This window comes from Spermophilus citellus, assembly GCF_964194105.1.
Source record: "Spermophilus citellus genome assembly, chromosome: 11".
NCBI lineage: Eukaryota > Metazoa > Chordata > Mammalia > Rodentia > Sciuridae > Spermophilus > Spermophilus citellus.
In genome coordinates, this window is record NC_138192.1 from 93,413,629 (window position 1) to 93,434,460 (window position 20,832).

Sequence of the window (20,832 nt, forward strand, 5' to 3'; positions counted from 1 at the left end):
CTTGGCTTGTGTACTACACATGCATAATTGGACAGCCCTAAGAATTTCAAGTCAACTAAGAACACAATATTTGTTTGTTTGAATAGGGTGAATATTTCTACTTCTCCTCCAAAATGGATACCTTCTTTTTTCCATAGAAATAGAGATAAAATGAGATACATGACCACTCAGCTAGAAATGATATCTTTAACACCTTTCACAGCTGGATGTGATTGTGGGGTATAAGTTGGAGTAATGTATAAAGTGACATAGTGTGTACTTTCTGGGTCATCTCTGCCTTATAATGGAAGTCATTTGAGTTGAAGTTCCTCCCTTTTCTTTTCTATGAGTTGGAACATTGAGTGTGAATACAACCCACCTTTGACTATGAGGTCATTTTAGGGAACAATGAAGTAGAAAATGGAGAGAATCTGAGTCCTTGAGTGTCTGCAAGAGACCCATGCTTTTCACCTTGAGATTATACCATGAAGAAGAAATGAACTTCCATTTTTTTAAGCCTCTGCATATAGATGTATATTTGGGGGGTTTTCTTTCTTTCAGCAGCAAGCCTACTAGATGATTCAGTTATGACTTTCACAATAATATTTGCCTTCCTACTTCCCCTTCAAAAGTTCCATGCCACTCCTATTTATCCCACCCACAAGAGATAGCTAAACAACTAAGTCACTGGAGAAAGACATTTAGGTAATATTTCCCTATGTCAATGTGGAATTCCCCTAAATAGAGAAGGATGGTTACCTTCTTACTGCTCTTGCATAGTTTCTCACACTAGTCTCTGTCTGTTCCCTTTGCCCTACTGAGATGGTTAACCATTCCCATGGGGTTTCACTACCCACCCAATGGACACAGCTCACCATCAGGACTTTCTACCTGCATCTCACTTCCCTTTTCTCCCTTCTGAGTACAGCCTCTTTTACTTTCCAGTCAACTAGATGGTACATATCCCCTTTCAAGTAATACAGAAACTTTTAACAAATACTTATTGAACATGTGCTTTATAAGGTATAAAATGACAACTTTTCATTCTAGTTGGAAGAAATAGACAAAAAGGCAGTGTGTACATTAATTAAAGTGAAAATTCCTCTCCCATGCAGTGGCACATGCCTGTAATCCCGGTGAGTCTGGAGATTGAGGAAGAGATCACAAGTTCCAAGTCAGCCTGGGAAACTTATGGAGACCCTGCCTCAAAAATAAAATAAAAAGGGCTGGAGATGTAGCTCAATTGTAAAGCAACTCTGGGTTCAGTCCCCAGTACCAAAACAAAAACAAAAATGCAAAAATTCCTATAAATGGAATAAGTATTGTGGATTATATTGGGATAAGTACAGTGCATTATGGGAATAGTTAAGCGAGGCAAAGCACCCACTGTACAGTAGGGAGTAGGATTAAGTGAAATAAAGACTTTTTAAAAAAAGGTGAAATAAATATAGGCATTAATAGCAAAAAGCCATATACCTATTAATTAATAGGACAATATTAAAACTTCAAATCATGTAAAATATGCAAAACAGAAACAGTTTTTTTTTTCTGTCCCACATCTTAGTTCTAATCCCCACAGTAATTCATTAATATTTGGTATGTGTTGTTGCATTTATATAGTATATAAATGGGGGGTAGGGTTGTGGCTCAGTGGTAGAGTGTTTGTCTGGCATGCCTGATGTCCTGGGTTCAATCCCCAGCACAGTAAAGAAAGAAAGAAAAAAGAAATCTAATTTTAGTATATATATTGTGCAGTGTGTGTGTTTGTGTGTGTGTGTGTGTGTAGTGCTGAGGATCAAGATCAAACCCATGGCCTCACATGTGCTAGGCTAGCACTCTACCACTGAGCTGTACCCCCAGTCTTGCAACTTCCTTTTTTTTTTTTTTTTCTCCTACATGTTCTTGTTTTCTTATCAGGACATGTATATTTACCTCATTTAGAAAATAGGCCTTGATTACCCTACTAATGATACACTAACTTGTTTAATAAACCTCTCTCTTTTGACATTTATAATTTAAAATGTTTTTTCTTCTACATTCATATTTCAAGAGAATCCATTAGCCTTATGGTAAATATTAAGAGAAAAGGACTACAGTATAACTCTTCTGTAACTACTCAAGATGTGTGAGGAATAAAATATCACACATTTTTGGATGTGTGAGTATAAGAAGGTACCTTCTTTTCTTTCAGGAGAACTTACATGAGGAAACATTCCAGCAAAATCAAAATCAAAGCAAAACTTTGACCCCAAGGGGATTTAAAGGATGTAAAAACATGAGTGAGTAATCAAGCTAGTAAAATTCAAAAGACTAGAACAGGGGATCATAGCATGTTTCTGAAAGGGGAACTTAAACATTGTTGAGAAATCAGTATGTCCCAAGTAATTTTTAGGCTTTTTCCAATTCTACACAAAACATGCAAGGATTTTAAATCATGATAACATTTTTTAAAAAAATAAAGTAAGCAACAATGGTTAAAGAATGCTTGAAAAATGGGCCTGGAAGTTGGTATTTGCCTTATTAGATGCTGGAGAATTATGTAATAGTGAAAGCATGTTAAATACTGAGACTAGCCAGAGAAAATAGTGACCAAGAAGAGAGCAATAACCTGGAACTTAAGTTTATAAGATAGAAAAGTATAATAGGAGAATACCTTTCAAGGTGGATGCAGTGGCTCATGCCTGTCATTCCAGCAACTTGGAATCTGAGGCAGAAGAATCTCAAGCTTGAGGCCAGCCTCAGGAACTTGGGACCATCAGCAACCTAGCAAGACCCCCCATCAATTTAGGGAGAACCTGTGTTTTAGTCAGCTTTTTTTTTTTTTTTACTGCTGTAAACATAAGACATGACAAAAACAATTTTGAAGAGAAAAAATTTATTTTGTGGCTCAATAGTTTCAGAGGTCTCAGTGCATAGACAGCTGGCTCCATTTCTCAGAGCCTGTGGAAAGGTATAATATCATGGTGAAAGGGTGTGGTGGAGGAAGACAGCTCAATGGCGGGGGAGGGAGAGAGGGTGGGAGGAAGAGAGAGAGAGAGAGAGAGACTGACTACTTTGTTCAACAAGGACAAAATAAAAACCCCAAGACAACCCCCAATGACCAACCTCCTCTATAGTTACCACCTAGTTAATTTTTATCAGGGGGTTACTGCACTGATTAAATTAAGATTCTCTTAACCCAATATTTTCACCTCAAAACTTTCTTGCATTGTCTCATGAGCTTTTTTTTTTTTTTGTATCGGGATTTAATTCAAGGGAACTCAACCACTGAGTCACATCCCCAGCCTATTTTGTATTTTAGATGTTTAGAGTCTCGCCATTGCTGAGGCTGGCTTTGAACTCAGTCCTCCTGCGTCAGCCTCCCAAGCCACTGGGATATACATGAGCTTTTGATGGATGCTTGATATCTAAATAATAACACCCTGTCTCAAACTAAAATATAAAAAGGGTGGGGGATATAGTTCAGTGGCAAAGTGCCCCTGTGTTCAGTCTCCAGTACAAAAAAATTATACATACACATACACACACACACACACACACACACACACACACAGAAATGAATTGCAAATCTAAGGGTAAGGAATTATTTCTAAGTAACGCTAGTAAAATTAACTTTTTGATGAAAATTATATCAGATTATTGCATCACAGCATACATATAGATAAATTAAAGAATTAAAAATTCAACTATAACAAATGGGAAATGGTACAGAAGAACATTTATATCATCCCTTAAGAGGAAGGACTACCTCATCAAAAAGCAACAGAAAATACCATAGGAAAAGAAAACATATTTGACCATATAAAAATATAGAGTTCTGGACTTAAAGTACAGATAAAAGGAAAGGGCAAATCACAAACTAGGAAAGACTTATACAACAGACGTCACACAAAAAACGTGTTACTATCATTTGTCAAAACTGCAATACTGGTTACATCCAATTCCCAGCCTGTCAGTCCTAAACCTTCACAGATGCAAGTGTCTGATAAAAAATACCATGTGCAGTGGTCTAACTTTAAATTGGCTGTTAATTGCCTTCAAGTGAGACTTCAGTCTGCTTCTAAAATTGTAATATATTTGCCTGGTTCATTCAGTCTCCCACATTCCCCAATCACTATTTCATACCCTCTCCTCACACTGCAAACTTCCAGCACCTCCTTCCCATCTTCACTCTAAATTGATGGGTTTGCTTGTTTCACACAGAACTTCCACACACACCTTTTACTTTATCAGCCCACCTTCCTCCTGTTCCAGAAGATCTGTCTCTGCTCCCAGTAATCCCTCCCCAAGGGCTCTAGTTCTCTCACCTTCTCAAAGACAAGGATGTGTCTCCAGCGACCTGACCCTCCCCCCGTTAACTGGATTATACCCTACCACTTATAGTCATAATATCGTGTGTGTGCGCGCGTGCGCGCGTGTGTTTCACATTTTTTTTTTTTAAATACCTTTTGTCCCACTACCCACCAAGTTGTTACTCCATATCTGCTCTCCTCTGCAGCAGGCTTCATGGAAGAACTGACACATACCTCCCTGACATTTCTAATTCCTGCACTTTTGTTCTTTCTTAAACTCAATCCATTCAGATTTTTGCCCTCCCCCAACTTCATGGCAACTGCTCTTGTCAAGGTCACCATAACCTTCACTTTTGATATCTAAAATGGTGCTCCTTGTCTTTCTACAACTCCCCAAATTGTTCCACTTGCAGCCTTCTCCATGTCAGTTAATGACACCATCTTTCTAGTTATTTAGACCCAAAATATGGAAGTCATATTTGACTCATTTTCTCATACTGTGCTTTCAGTAACACAGTGATTCCATCTTCCACAGAGATCCAGATGCTGATCATCTTGTCCCATGGTCACTGCTACCACCCTTGTATGCCACATCTCAAGTGGATCAATATGAAATCCCCTGATTTTCCTCTTTTTTTACCCTTGCTATTTTTGTTCTTCAGCCAACAGTCAGAGTGACTCCTAAGTCAGGTTAGCATGTCAGATCAGTGCTCAAAACACTCCAATAGATTCCTGTTGCAGAATAAAAATGTCCTCATATATGATACACCCCCTCTTCCTTCTCAGCTTCTAGACTCTTTCCTTGTTCTCTCTTCAAGCCACAGCAGTCTTCTTTCTGTTCCTGCAAAAAGCCAGATGTGGTCAATGACTCTCTGTCTGGACTGTCTAAACTCAGATGTCCACCTGGGTTGCTTGCTCCCTCTTTTGTATCTTCACCCAAGTATCCCCTTCTCTGACAACTCTTTGCATCTCTACCTGCAATATCTCTTTCCCCTCCCTTGCTTAATTTTCACCTTAGTACTCATCATGCTCTCTCATACTATATAATTTATTTATTTTATTGTCTTTCTGCCCCCTTAGAATGAAAGCTCCATGATGTCAGGGATTTTTGTATTACTTTTTACAGATGCAGTCTCAGTGCTGGCACATTATTGATTGTTTAATAAAAAATTGTTGGATAAATTAATGAATTAAGTTTAATGCCTATATAAAGACCAAATGGAAGTGTCAGTCAGTCTCTTCTAAATTCCTAAGATGTAATTTGATAATATATATCAGAAGTCTTAAATACTCAATTATTTCACTCCTAGAAATTCATCAGTACAGGTTTTCCCTAGTTAGTATAAGGGAAACATTGTTCCAGAGTATTAAGAAGTATGTGGGGAAGAAAGAGAAAGAAAATTCTGAGAAAACAAATTGCTTTACCTGCTGTAGTTCTCAGAGTTAGTTACATTATAAATTACCTAGGGAACTTTAAAATATGTTAATGCCTGTGTCCCACCTTGAGGGATTCTGATTTAGTTGGTTGAACTGGTTGTCTCTCTTTTTGTGATATTAGCGGCCTTTGGTGATTATGACTGAGATCCATTAGTTCATTAGGAGATGAAGGTGGTAATCCTGTTATCTCCCAGTTTGTGTTCTTTAATACACAAAATGAAGGATTCAAGTAAGTACTTTATCTGTAAGCATCCTTCCACCTGGGACACACTTTGTTCATATAAGAAATGCTCTTAATTAGGGGTTTGTGTGGAAACATGTATTGTTTCTTCCTGGTAATTTACGTGTGTGTGTGTGTGTGTGTGTGTGTGTGTGAGAGAGAGAGAGAGAGAGAGAGAGAGAGAGAGAGAGAGAGCTTGCTAATGCTCCAAAATAAGAGAGCATCTATTTTTACTATAGAGAAACTATGATAGTAAGTCAGAATTCTGTATAGTTCTCAAGTCCACTCTAACATGTGTCAGGCATGATGATAGGGTCTCTCACTTACTTTTTGTAGGGCCTGTTAAAGAGTAGGGCTCTGAGACCATGCAAGCTAGATTTGTACCTGTTTTCTTCATTCATTCATCTGTTCATTCCCAGTGTTCTGGGAACATCAGCAAATACTAATAACTTTTTTTGAAGCATCTAGTTACATACAGTATTCTTAGAATTCTGTAGGACTTTTTATTCTGCAAAAACCTTTACTGCTCAGTTTGTATATGTGATATGTTGGATTTTCTACAATATCCATTAAAGTATAAGGACCATGATATCTGAACCAATTAAATAAATCTTCCACCATTAAAAACATATTTTGCCCTGTTAGTTCTGCTGGCAATATTTTTATTTTTTCATAAATGATAAATTTGAGCAACTTTTTAGAAGTATGGTACACTTGTAAGAAGCTTTTGAGAATGTAGAAGCCTCTGTCATTAAAAAGATAATCAGTTGATTTGAATTAATCTGTTTAGGGATTAAGAGAAACTACAAAGTTATTTCTCACAAGGAGATTCCACTGCCTCCACACAGTCAGACACCGGGGATCACATGTTACTGCATTTGTCATGGTGATTTACAAAATCTTTGAGAAATTAAATTACCCATTTAGATAATCAAAGAAGGGACATGTTAGGACAAATAACTTGTTTTTAGAAAAAGTTATATGTACCAGTTAATTTAAAATCATACCTCCATAACTCACTATAAAATTAGAATCATTTTACATATTAAGTAACATCTTAAGTGGTAAGTGCTTATAAGTATAATAAGCCTGGCACAGAGTAGATGCTCAGGGTGTGTCAGCATTGATCATTCTGATTTGTGTAGCTACTACTGCATTTGTAATTAAACATTATTTCTGAGTCTTTTGGTTAAATCTTTTAAAGAAAATTAAGACTTTTTTTTTTTTACCTTGCCAATTATGTTACAAAGTGGATTATTTATGTAACATGAGAACACTGTGGTTCTTCTAAATTTTTTTTATTCTTAGTTTCACCACACTAACCATCTATTATCAAACAGTCCTTGTTGAGCTGTTTTTTTTTTTTTTTTTGATGTTGTAATAGTTTTAGTTCTTTTTTTGTTGGTAGTGGTGGTGGTGGTTGTTATTTTATTTTTTTGCTATTTTAGTTTATTTTATTTAGTACTGGGGATTGAACCCAGGGTGCTTTACCACTAAGCTACATACCCAGTTCTTTTTTGGGGACAGAGTCTTGCTAAGTTGCTAAGGCTGGCTGGCTTTGAACTTCCAATCCTCCTGCCTGCAGCCTCCTGAGTCCCTTGGGAATACAGGCATGCACTACCACGCCCATTTCTTGTAATTGTTTTACATAAATGGATAGTGCCACGTGGGAATGATTTTGATAATGCCAGAAACTAAAACCTGTAAGTGAGTATAGGTAGTGGGTGGTGGACACAATTTACATGAAACCTTTATCAATGAGGACTTTTATCAATGAGATATTGAAAACCTTTTAATACAGAATTCTAGTGGATGCTTTTCTGTATCATACTGAGTCTCACTAAGCATTCCTTCATGAAAATTTATGGTGTTGAGTTTCTGGGCACGAAGTAGAAGAGTCCATCATTTTAGAATAAGTTTATATTTGGCTGTGAAAAACAAAGGTCCAAAGAACACACAAGCTTTAGAAGGCAGAAGACCAGAAGACTGTGAAGTAATTGTGTGAATATCCTAAAAAATCAGCAATATAATAATTATTACCTAACTGGGTGCACTGAGTGGCAGATCTCCTTGTTTACGTAATTGAACGTTAATATTGGGAAAGGTTGTTTGCCTAGTGATTGTTCTTCACATCCCCTTTCTCTTTTCACTAACCATCATCACCTTTGGGGAGTGATTTGGGAGTAGTTGAAACCAACTAACCTAACTTAAAAAGTTCCAATACTGCCTGCACTATCTTGTTTCTCAAAGCTGTCTTTAGTTTTGGTTAATGAAAAAGCATATGGTTGCCATTTCCTTTCTGAGAACTGCTGAGTTACTAGGGAAGGAAGTAGGAGATGTTCAGCTGAGCTGTATAGTGGGGGAGGGAGATTTGGGAAGGGCTGGGCCAGCAAAAGCAGAGCACTAGCTTCTGCTTTTGCTGGGCTTGGTTTCCTAAGTGTCTGCTTCCTCTTTATAAAATGTCAACATAATTAGTCTGAGCAACCCTACATAATCTCCTCTTTCTGGGGGTAAATAACTGAGAATTTCGGGAGTGGCTAACTTTCTTTGCCAAAAACTTGGCCACAAATCTACTTAACATTCTTAATTGGTTTCCTGTTTGTATCTTTTTAAGAACTCATCAAACCTTTTTTTTAAAGTTCTGATTTAAATATTGCTCATATGAGAGTGTTTTGCCTGCATTAAAAATAAGCTTTGAGGAATGTCTGATTGAAGTGTCTGTCAGATAACCATGGTGAATAGGAAGTTCTTTTCTGGATTTGGAGTCTGGGGGAGACCTGAGGTTGGACCCTAGTTCTGCCATTAACTGGCATGCTTTCATTTGATGTAGAAATCATGCTCATCATATTATTTTACACCACTTTCCAATATTACATCATTGTCTTTGGCCCTCTGAGCCCTTTTGTCTGTGAACTGGAAGCTTCTGCTTCTTTAGAAAAAAATCTTGACTCTCTTTCTAATGTTGTGATTATTTTTGAAACTTTTTTTAGGGTAATAATATAGCTATTCTTGCAGATAATCAGAAAGGAGAAAAAACTTGTATGCTTCTTATATACAAATTCTTTGACATGCCTCCCAACATTTCTAGTTAACTAGATGCTTGTTTTTTTTAAGAATTAATTTTTAGTTGTCCTTTTGCTACCACCTTATTTCTTCCATTGTTTTAAATAATCCCACCACTGAACTTTAAATATAAAAATATTTCTTAGCGGGAGACCGCTGGAGTAAAGATTGCCTACATTCAGAACCCAGTTTGATCATTCTCCAGCTATGTTGTTTCTGGTGAGTTTTCTCATCCTTAAAATGGGGATTAAAATTAGCACTCCCTACAAAGGACCCATGAAAAGATCAGTGTTAAGTGATTACTCTTTCCTTTAATAATAGAAAATTGGCTACTAGAAAATATTGAGTATCCATCAACCATTTACTAGACACCAGTTAAATGTTTTACTGATCCTATTTCATCCTCTATGAGGTAGGGATCCCAGGTCTGTTTTTCTGATGATTAAATTATGGATCAAAGGTCACACAACTGGTAAACAGTTCAAGGCCAGGTTTGTTTCTAAAGCACATTTTTTTCTTTCTTCAGGTTATGTTTCAGGGTTTCCCGACGCTGATATATGATTACTTTTGATTGTATAAAAACAAGTGTAAATTAAAAGAAAAGTCAAATGACGAAGGAAACCTGTCTGCAAAGATATTTAACTGCTTTTCTATCTTCTTTGTTTTGTAGAGTGAAAAATGGAAGACCAGGTCGGATGGTCTGTGTTGAAGACCTGCCTGTTGAGCTGCCTGGATGATCTTCATCAAGCAACCCTCATCTTTCTGGATCCCAGTTTAAATATGCTTAAAATGGTGAAGCTGAGCTGATCTCCAATTTCCCTTCTGGTCCGAAAACTCCAATGTTACAACCATGGAACCATTCACCATCCCAGCCAGTTTTTCCTTGATCCTGAACACAGCTAACCATGCCAGAGCCCTGTTCTAATTCAATTGCATACTTTTGCACCTGCTGAATCCTAAACTCAATCGTTCCCGTGACCGCAGGACCAAAGGGCATGGGTTGGGGACCGAACGCTGAGTGGCAAGGAGAAAAAGGGAAGAAGACCCTGACGTTGGCCAGCTTGTAGTAAAAGCCTGCAGCAGGAAAGTTAACCAGGGAAGAATTGACGTTGCGCGGCGACGGAGGGCGGGGGCGAAAGCGGATAGGCAGGCTGGGGGCGGGGCCAGGACTGACAGCCCCGGAGGAGGAGCTAAGGAAGCTGCGTGGGCGTCGTTGGTTCCTTTCCATCCCTTGGTTTCCCCGACCCTGCGCCACGCGGGCGTGGTGGCGGGCGTGCCGACGCCGTTTGACGTCACAAGGGGCGTGGCTGCCTGGTAGTCCACCGGCCCGCGAGCGCGTTCGGCAGTCGCAGTTTGGGACGCGGGGCGTGCGGTTGCAGTTTTCTTTCCCGTTTTGCAGTCACAGCCGATCCCTTCTCCGAGTCCAGGATAGACTGGGCGCGCGCCCGCGTGTGTGTGTGAGCGGGACTCAGGGCAGAGGTGTCCCCTCACTGTCTTTTTTTTTTTTTTTATTCCTTTTATCCAAAGAAGGCAGTTCTTACCTTTGCCTCCCGGTCACCCATTTGGGAGCCCGGCTGGCGTGCGGAGTGGTTCGGGTTTCCTTTTTGTTTTCTTTTTTCTTTTTTTGATTTTGAACTTGTGAGCGCTCTCCCCCTCCTTTTTACCCCCTCTTCCCCTCCCCCCAATTTGGGCTCAGTGCCGCCAGCGCTGGTTTCCTTGAATAACCGCTTTCTGCCCATTCTCTGGCAACCCCAGCCTCAGTTTGTCCCTCCGCCCTCGCCCCTGGCCGGGGAGGGTGGGAATCCTTGTCCCCGCCCTTCCTGTCCGCGTCTCGGCAGCGGTAGCCGCACCTGCTCAATATGAATGGGGTCAACGACCCACCTCTTTTTATAAAAGATATTAAGCCCGGACTGAAAAACTTAAATGTCGTCTTTATTGTCCTGGAGATAGGTAAGTGGGGTCTGCAGCCCACCCCACCGCCCCATGTGCGCCCCGGGTTCGGAGGGAAGGACGCCGCCGGCGCGAGCCGGGGCTCCCCTCCCCCCTGCCCGTCCTCCCCGATCCCCTCCCCCACCCACGTGGTCCCAGTGGCCCCCGCCGGCGCTCTGATCCCACAGCGGTGTGAAGCCAGGGCTTGGCTTCTCCTCTTTCCAACAGTATTAAAATACGGAGGAGGAATAGCTTCTTCCTCGTTAATCTAATACGCCCCTCTCCCTTTTGATTTTTAAATCTTCACAGGACGCGTGACCAAAACCAAAGATGGCCATGAAGTCAGATCGTGCAAAGTAGCAGATAAAACGGGCAGCATCACTATTTCCGTGTGGGATGAGATTGGAGGTCTCATACAGCCAGGGGATATTATTCGGTTGACCCGAGGGTAGGTGTGTAAAAGAGGGTGGGGGGCCGGTGAGCCTAACAGTGCAGATTCTGGATTGGCTGGCTCCCGGGATCCTGCCAAGTACTGAAGTTCCATACCTTTTCTGTGGGCCGCTCCAAAGTTTTGAGCCCCTTTGGTGTTAATATTAATAAGCTGCGTAGGAATGCAGCCCAACCTAGCAGGTAAACTCGGTAGGTTTCAGACAGGAAATTCGTTTCCTCTCCCTCCAATTTACAGGGTAGTTATGTTTTAAAATACTGGCCTTGGAGTCATTGAGTCTTTCTGGTAGATTGGTATAGTCCATGATCTTTTCTAAACCTTTAATTGAGTATATTTAGTTCATTTCTATCTCTCCTTTTTTAATGACTTGAAATCCTTCCAATAGTTTTTTTTTTAAAATACTTATTTTTGTGGACAGGAAACTAATTGGAAGATTTAGTATTTTCTGTGGTACAAATTTGTACTCAGAAATTAGACAATGTCTAGAAGCCTCATTCTGTAAAATGATTTTTTCTATTTTCTGTCCTAAGGTCAATGTGGTAAGGCCAAAATGATACATTGAAAAAGTTTGGCAGAAAGACTTCTATGATACCTTCATTCAGAAGATTCAGGTGGCAAATTGGTGGTTTTAAAAAACAATTTAGCACTTTTTTTTTTGATAGACTAAGTTAAAAATTTTGCCAAATCTTTATATTAAGAAGACAAAAGGCCAGGAAAGTGTCTTGAAAACAGAAGCTGGGAACTTTTGTGATCAATAGAATTGTAATAACTACAGGAAAAGTTGGTGGAGATTGATGTTGGTTAGTAAGTAGAATCCAAGGAAATATTTGAGTGCCCTGGGTGTAGTAGCTTAGAGCTCTTTGATACTATCTTATAGGTCTTACAACATCTTCAGGAAGTGAGGTAGAGTATCATCAAAGCAGGAAATGAGAGTCAGGACTTAGACATTTTATTCTCAGAACACTGACTCATTATGACACTAATTATGTTTTTTAAACTTCCACATTCTCAATTTACACAAAAGAAAATTCCTACCTGGGAGAGTGTGGTAAGGATTAGCTTAATTGAAGTTTTTTGACCCCCCAGAATATCCTTTTTCCAGTGATTAAAATTACTTTATACAAAAAACAGTATCTCTTTTCAAGTATTTCCTATACTGTAGTCAGTCATGATGTTTCCATCTAAACATTTGTCAAAAAAGCTAAAACTCATTAGTATACTATTTAAGGGGCCCAATGGCTAAGAAGTACAATTTATTTATTTTTGATGCTGGGGATTCAACCCAGGGACACTTAACCACTAAGCCACATCCCCAGCCCTTTGTATTTTTTATTTATAGAGATAGTCTCTTGCTAAATGCTGAGGCTAGCCTCAAACTTGCAATCCAGCCTCAACCTATCTAGCCACTGGGATTATAGCTGTGTGCCACTGTGCTGGCTAAGGAGTACAATTTAAAGGAAAATTCAACTAAAGAAGTTCTCTTTACCACTTCATTGGGAACTCTTCATCTTATGGAGGTAGAAGAAAAGCAGTTAAAATTTGGCTGTACCATGACAATAAGTGTAAAAGGAAACATGGGGTGTTAACTTTTTACATCTTGTGGCTGAAAATAATAAAAATAACTTCATATACACACACACATAATACAAAGTTGTAGATAGACACAACACCTTAATTGTATTTATTTTTATGAGGTGCTGAGAATCAAGCCCAGTGCCTCACAGGTATGAGGCAAGTGCTCCACCACTGAGCCACAATCCCAACCCCTAAAAATAACTTCTGCTTAAATATGTGCAATTAAAAGCTTTTCCTATATTGACTGACTAAAGATGTAATCATCTGGGCATAACAATGCTTGCTTTGCTAAAGGAAGTTTTCTTTCATTTCTAGGGTTGAACTTAAGTAATTGTGTCACAATTTGGTGATATAATTTTCTTTGTATTTTTTAGTAAGTAGCAAGTTAATTAGAATTGTATTTGATTTACAGAGGGCTTGATTTCCACTCCTATCCCAATACAAAATACACAGTGTAAAGGTTTATTTGACTTACATAGACTGAAATATACGTATTTCTAAAGAATTAACGTTTCTTTTTAGATACGCATCCATGTGGAAAGGATGTCTGACACTTTATACTGGAAGGGGTGGTGAACTTCAAAAAATTGGAGAGTAAGTATTAAAATGCATTTTTGTACAATTGAATAAATTACAAATGTTTACAGAATAATTGGTAGGTATAAACTATAAATCACTAAATTGGCTTTTTTTGATGGATACTAGTTTTAACAGCTATTAATATAGTATCCTATGTTGAGGATATCCATTTTCCTGGCAGAGAGCAGTAAAAGCGGCAATTCAGACCAGCCTCAGTGGGGCTATTTCTGGTAGGTTTTAGAAGCACGCATCTTTTAGGTGTCATTTGAATTGAATTCCCTCTTCTAGTGATTCATGAAAAATAGAGCAAGGCATGAATTTCTGGCCATGAGTTTACATGTTCTTTTTCTTTTTGTGTATGGGTAAATTTGGACTCATGGTAAAAGGACTTGCAGCAATGAAAACTGAAGTCCTCTATTTATCTACAGCCTAGGTGTGGTGCAGGCAGCCGCAATGCGAGCTTCCATACACTGCTACCCTGGTAATGATCTCCACCCAGACCTGGAGAAACCATCCTCTCTAGGGGTGTAAAGGTAATTCAGCCTCCATGTTAGCCTAGTCATTTGGCTTGTGCTCATAAAATATGGTACAGGCAGTGAGCCAGATCTTTTTTCCACTCTATTGGTTAATGCTTAAACATCTTCTTAATGTCCATTAAATTGGAGGATATTTAGAGAGAAGTCATAAATGGCACCAAAAAGAAAAAACTCACACTGAGAGGATGAGGTACTTTGTTGGGAGAAAATTGTTTATGATGAAAATGAGCTTACAAGCTTTTTTAAAGATCAGAGACTGAAGTAACACTTTGTCTTTGCTAGAGGAAAAAATTTGGATCCACTCATGTTTATATGTTGAGTGGTATTATTAGCACTAAGTATTATGAAAGGTTTTAGGGTCAGTGTTACCAAACCTGTCCTGACCTTCATGTATGCAGAGGTATTTATAATAATGTTTGATGGTTGGTTAAATGAAGAATCACAGGAGGTCACTTAATTTCTTATGACTGCTCTTTGTCATGGTCAGTTTAGGATTACCTAAAATGGACTCTAGTTTCTTTTTAGTGGGTTAAGGAACTAAGAAAATACATATTTGTCAGTTAGTTCATATCATGTAGTCACCACAAGCTCCGATATAAACTGGTGGCTTAATATAGCCAGTTATCTGTCCTTATCACCCAGAATCCACTCTTAACCTTGGATGATTATCTTTGCAGATTCGAAGTGATTAGTCAAAAGAGGGACTGGATGAGAGTGTGTGAATGGATCAGTGCAAATCCATCACCACTGCTGGAGAAACCACTCTGGAACCCTAAACACAGTTCACTAGCATCGGCCTGTCTGGAAAAACTGGACAAAGATTTGTTTTTGTGTCCAAAAATCCTTTGACATGATTTTTTTTTTTTTTTGCAGTATAGAAGAATTTAAATATGAAATAGAATGTTTTATGTGTTGTAGATAGTTGGATATTTGATGTTTAATGGGACATACTGATTTTAGAGACTTTGGTTATAATGAATAGCATTAGTTATCATTTTGTTATTCATTTGACACCTAAATTTTTGATTACCAAACCTTAGGAATATTAAGGAAAGGTTGATTAACTTCAGAAGTCTATTTAACTTGTCCTTTATTTTCTTTCAGATTTTGTATGGTTTATTCAGAAGTGCCAAATTTCAGTGAGCCCAACCCAGATTATCGAGGACCGCAGAACAAAGGGGTAATTAATCCAAATATAGAGTGCATTTTTATGATTGGGCTAATATGACTGTGAACTATAGTTCTGTACTGAGGCTAATCCTGTGATACCCTGAACGTAATGAAGAGAATTGTAAAAAATAATCTTTAAAGTAACTTTCATTAAAAATACTCAGTGAGTCTGTTTAGGGCATAGAATATTACGGATATATATATATATATATATATATATATATATATATATATATATACCATTTAGATTTTGTGGAGTGAGGAGTTACGTCAGGAAATACAGGATGTAACAGAAGCTAAAAAAAGGTTTGGGGAACATTCTTGAATCTTTTACCATTGAATGGACTTGGACAAATTTTTTAAAGAATTGTTAAAAGATAATTTTACAAAACCACTAAAACTTTAAAAAGGGTATAAGTTTGTAATAATGAGTGTTATTTTAATCTTCATTTGTTTAAAACTTTTTTTTTTTAAGGCACACAATGAACAGAAGACTAATTCCATGAATAGTAATATAGGTACAGGTACATTTGGATCAATGGGTAAGTTTTTTTTTTTTTTTAATTAGGTATATACATTATGGGAAGTGTGAAAGATTTAGAGGAAAAGAATATCTTTAGGCATAAGTAAGTACTAAAGGTGAACTACCAATAAAAAGGGAATCTCCAAATGTTTTCTAGAAGGCAAATAATATGTACTTGCAAGCCAATTTACTGAGCACATTCTATAACTATTTGGACCAATTTCAGGGAATATAATATTGAACATTGACTAATACAAAAGACTGGTGTATCTGTGAAGAAGTCTGATGCTATCTTTCCACTTATTTTTGTAAAATTTCTGTAATCTAGTTATTTATAATAGATACAGAATTAGTGGTTATGTTGGTACATTGAAAGCTGATAATCATATTAATAGTTCTGAAAAGTAATAGTAAATTAACACCTTAAATTTTCATATATTATTAACTGCCCTTTTGAAAGATTGGCCTTTATCCTAACAGGTCCTTGTAACCCCTGTTAAAGGTTTTTTTTTTTTTTTTTTCCCCCTCAAGTCTTTATTAAGGAAAAGTCATTAGATTTCATTAGAATAAATGATACTTTATTTGACCTGATTGCATATTTTGGCACAACTGATCATCACACTGTGCTGTCTAAAAAAGGATTACGTTGTCTGTTTTGAAAAATTAACCATAATATGAGCAAAAATGTTGGTACTCAACATTTTTTGCTTTTTTTTTTTTTGTAGTAGTATAAGCAGTGCATGTGTTTTCTTGTTCCTTTTCTAATCTTGTTGCCCAAATTGGCTTTTTTCCACTACTAACACAATATCAAGTTAATGTATTTATAGTACTAATAATACATTGTAAAAACCTAAAACTAGCATTTTTTTCCAGTGTAAAAATAAAAGAAGTTTGTTTTCCCTAATATTTAAAAGCATTAATAGATATATTGGAACTTAAAATATGTGTAGTTACATAGATTATTATAGACCTCTTCTGAAGATAGTGATGATTTTTTGTATTCTTTTTTAGGAAATAGCCTTCAAACTGGCCCTGAATCAAGGGGATACCAACTTTCATATGCTGGTAGAAGCAATGTCCGGGGACCTATCAATACACAGCTACCAGGAGCTGCTAATAATCAAACAGTCATGACCACAATAAGTAATGGCAGGGACCCTCGGAGAGCCTTTAAAAGATGACCTATGCCAAATAGTCACATGTAGTTTTTAAACTACGTGCCCTACTTGAACACTTAGTGCACTTTTATTTATTGTTAACTGTGAAAGATATGTCCTTTATTGGTTTCCTTTTACGTTTTTGGTTTGTTAAGAAGAGTGGTTTTTTTTAATAACAAAACTGTTAAGCTGCTCAAGTCTCCTGTTGAATGGGAACACTGAAAAGTAGGGGCATATATTTTTAGAGCAAAAAAGTTATTGGATATCCTCTAAAAATTGCACCCATTTCAAGGGTGAGTTATTTAAAACATCAGCTTTATAGCCTCTATGAGTCTTCTGTATGAATTTTGTAATATTTCACACAAGGCTTAATGGGAGATGTTCTTTGTCGTAAATTCAGATATTGCCAACTAAAGCAATAACCACAAAAAACAACAACAACAAAACAGAAACTTGGTCAATGCCAACAATAGTTTTTGAGTGTTTGTTACTCCAAGAATGAATGATTTTGTTGAGTGACTGCCATTAAGATTTCCCAAGAAATGAATCATCTTAAATGAATCATCCTAAATTGTTTCATTACCAAAAAAGATTATCAGAATTATGGAACAGAATGCAATCTATATTGTAATATGTAAGTTTTAGAGGAAAGCTACTTTGCTTTATTTTCAGATAGTGCTCTTAACATTTATTATTAGCGTGGATTTTGAAAGAAAATTTTAAAAGAGGCCTTGAATATTTATTTTTGAATCTACCATGTTAAATATTGAGATGTTTAATTTGAGAGAGTTATAAAGTCATAATAAACATTGATCTAATTATTTTTAAAAATAATTTTGGTGAACGTAGTGAAGGTGATTCAAATTGAATTCATATATTAATATGCAGTCTTAAATTATAGATCCTAGGTATTTACAGGTACTCAGCCTGAACTGAAAATCCTAGGTGGTACTTCAATTTGAAGTTTGTGTGTGTTGTCAAAAGTTTCTGAATACAATTCACATAGCCTTATTAATAGCAAAAGTTAAATGACAAAGAAGTGATTACAGCTTTATTTAGAAACGTTAAAGTGGAATTTATTTATGTGTCATAAATGGTACCCACTTCTACTTTTTACTGTAGGGTGGTTAACTGGCAAATTTTTCTTTTGTTTAGAATTTACCTCTTCTTAAATATTATCTCTTGAATAAAACTTGCGTTAATGTTAACAGATTTTGGAGTTTTGGAAAATTAAAGTACTGTCAGATGTGGGTTACTGTCCTTTTAGTCCTGCCCTCATTTTCTTATTTGTGATGCTGGGCTAGTTATTACAGTTGAGACCTTCTCTAAGTCTTTGATTCTACGACTGTGAAAGCAAGTAAATAATAATACTTCTTTGTGTTGTTAAAGACTGCAGTGTGAGAAATTGGAATGATTTCTGCTAAATAATAAGGAGTCAAATGTTTGTCTGATCATACCTCAGGAGTACAAAAATGCAGAATTTAGAAGTATTGCTATTTAGTGTGATGAGATTAAGTAGAAAAATAACTTAAATTTTTCTTTTGTGATTGACACTGCCTCAATAATTTAACCTTGCTCTATGATTTTATTACTTATTAACAAGTTTCTTTTTTCTTAAGGGAAGCCTCCAAAACCAAAGCAAAGTGAATTACAATCCATAATGAATATTTGCCTTTCCAGTCTTCTTGGACAGCAGTCGTGAAGAAATTAAGAGGAAGAAAGTTTCTACCTTCCTTCCTGGTGCTTTCAGCGTTCAACTGTGAAATAAGTTTAAACAACACCTAGTGAAACAAAAAGCATTTAGTATAGAAATGCACTCAGCTTAGGATCAGGCCCCCTTGTCATTTCTACAGAACAAATCTGAATTGGATCAAAACCTGATCAGAGCAGGTTGTCCTTCAGGCGGGGTTGGTGGGAAGTTGCTGCAGAATAGAAACTGAAAGTTGAAATCCATGAGGTCAGATGATGATATTTAATGGTGAAGGCTAAACTTTAGTAGGGTTCTTTTGTAGTGTCAAACTGTGCTTGCTTTTACACTATAGTTTTAGTAATTTTTGTTTTTAAGTTTGAAAACAATTTGAGGATACCCTGAGTATGTGTAGTTACAAATATTTGTCACATATTTTTATTATTTAACATTTTAAATGAATGCTTAATTTGCTTGGTTGAGTAATACCAAGGAATAATGCTACAAACAAGTAGATGAAGATTAGTAAAAGGTTTTGATTTATGATACAAGAATTTAAAAGTAAGTGGAGGTGGTTAGCCTTCAAGGATGTACAATGTTGAGTTTTACATCAGTCTGAAAACACTGGCAGCCAATATTTCATATTCTGTATAAGAATCTGACAGCTTAGTTGCTTAAAAGACTTCCCTTTTCAGTGTCATTAGCATAATTATTGTTGCTCCAAGCCTTTTCAGGCTGCATGTGTCTCTTAAGATCTCTTCTTTCCTCTAATGTGTTTGAAAGCATTCTAGAGACCACAAACTGGAAAACCATGTGAAGTCATATTTGCAAAACACTTTGCCAAGCAATTGTGTTTTTTAGTCTTGGGATTCCTTGCCTTATTGCTGGGATTTTTTTTTTTTTTTTTTTTTTTTAAGATCTAGTTTTTCTTCTCTTTGTCTCCTGTCTGGTTGGGAGTCTGAATATATCTAGTAGAAAAAGATGGTTACATTCATTCTCTAGAATGGCCAGTAAGGGGGTGTTAGAGGCAAAGGTACTTGTGTGTTGAGGTTCCAGACAATAATTACACATTAAAATGATTAAACAGTTCCACATTTCACAAAATAGTAATGATTAACAGTTCAGGTACACTTCTGAGGAAATCTAATTATGACCTTTGGAAAGCAGCTCTTGATCGTGTGTTATATTGAAGGAGAAACAAACAAAAAACCATTTTACTTTCCAGATACATCTTCTGCAGATGCCTCAAATTTTGCCTTAATAAGAGTGTATGAGAATTTGGATTCAGATACTGTACCCACATTATCCCAGGTTTCTGACCTAGAGGGTTTATTGATGTTTCTCAAAGCACAGACTAGAGAAAAATCCAAGTCCAACTCACCTGCTAAGCCATTAATTTAGCCTTTTTCCATGTGAACCCTTAAAGACACTAAGAACTTTTTATCCATATTAGATAGCCAGTATGGTAGAAGAATATGAACATTTTAACACTTCAATTGGGAAGTATTTCTTGTAAACCTCGTGAAAAGTCAAAGTTTTACCCACAGTTTTATTGTGGATCCTTAATTTGAGAACATAACCAACCCAAGTTTGGATGTTTTGTCTTATCGAAATTTGTACATCTGCACATGGGTAATACAGTTTCTTGGTTATATTCTGAATATAGAATAACATTGAACATACTTGAAAAAAACTTGGTTTCTACACCTACGAGATGCCCCAAGAAGTTGCAAGAAATATGGATTGCTCCTCTGACCTAGAATTTGCAAGTGTAGGTCTGGGAGGGAGACCTGCACTTACTCTGAAGTACCCTGCATGTCTTCTGCTCTGGGGATTTCCTCTTCACAATGAGATCACAAAAGTTTTCTCAGTTTATTTTACCTTTATGAAGCTATAGACTACTAGATTTGGGATTGTACATGGAAAATAATTAGAAGGATGTTCCTCGAAGCAAAGATTCAATGGCTGCAGCAGATAGTTCTGAGAATAAGAGGTTGAGTGGCCTCTGGATGTGAGCACTGCAAATTTTTGAATTAGATTTAAAGTAGAATTAAATAACATCAATGTTAAGATCAAATCTCTACGGCAGGGTCACATGGCTTCTACTGAGCCTGCATGTCAAGTTAAAAGATTTTTTTTGCCCTAACCTTTGGTTAAAAACTTTAAAAAAAAAATTTGTTGCATATTTCAGCAAGTATATGTTCATAGCATCTATCTACTCTTGTCCCTTAATTCCC

General features: G+C 37.0%; 1 protein-coding gene across 4 annotated transcripts in view; it reads left to right on the plus strand.

The window, feature by feature from the left end:
* NABP1 (nucleic acid binding protein 1) overlaps positions 1-17,354 on the plus strand; it is a 30,398-nt gene extending 13,044 nt beyond the window's left edge. For 2 of the 4 annotated variants that reach the window (XM_081261304.1, XM_081261302.1), the window contains exons 2-7: positions 9,662-10,941; positions 11,230-11,368; positions 13,466-13,537; positions 15,163-15,238; positions 15,704-15,770; positions 16,763-17,354. In XM_081261304.1, coding sequence (XP_081117430.1) covers positions 10,851-10,941; positions 11,230-11,368; positions 13,466-13,537; positions 15,163-15,238; positions 15,704-15,770; positions 16,763-16,932 — 615 coding nt within the window. In that variant the 5' untranslated portion in view covers positions 9,662-10,850 and the 3' untranslated portion in view covers positions 16,933-17,354. Of the gene's footprint in view, positions 1-2,170; positions 2,259-9,661; positions 10,942-11,229; positions 11,369-13,465; positions 13,538-15,162; positions 15,239-15,703; positions 15,771-16,762 lie in introns of all 4 variants that reach the window. The other 2 variants (XM_081261303.1, XM_081261305.1) reach the window with 2 other exon arrangements.
* The last annotated feature ends 3,478 nt before the right edge of the window (positions 17,355-20,832 follow it).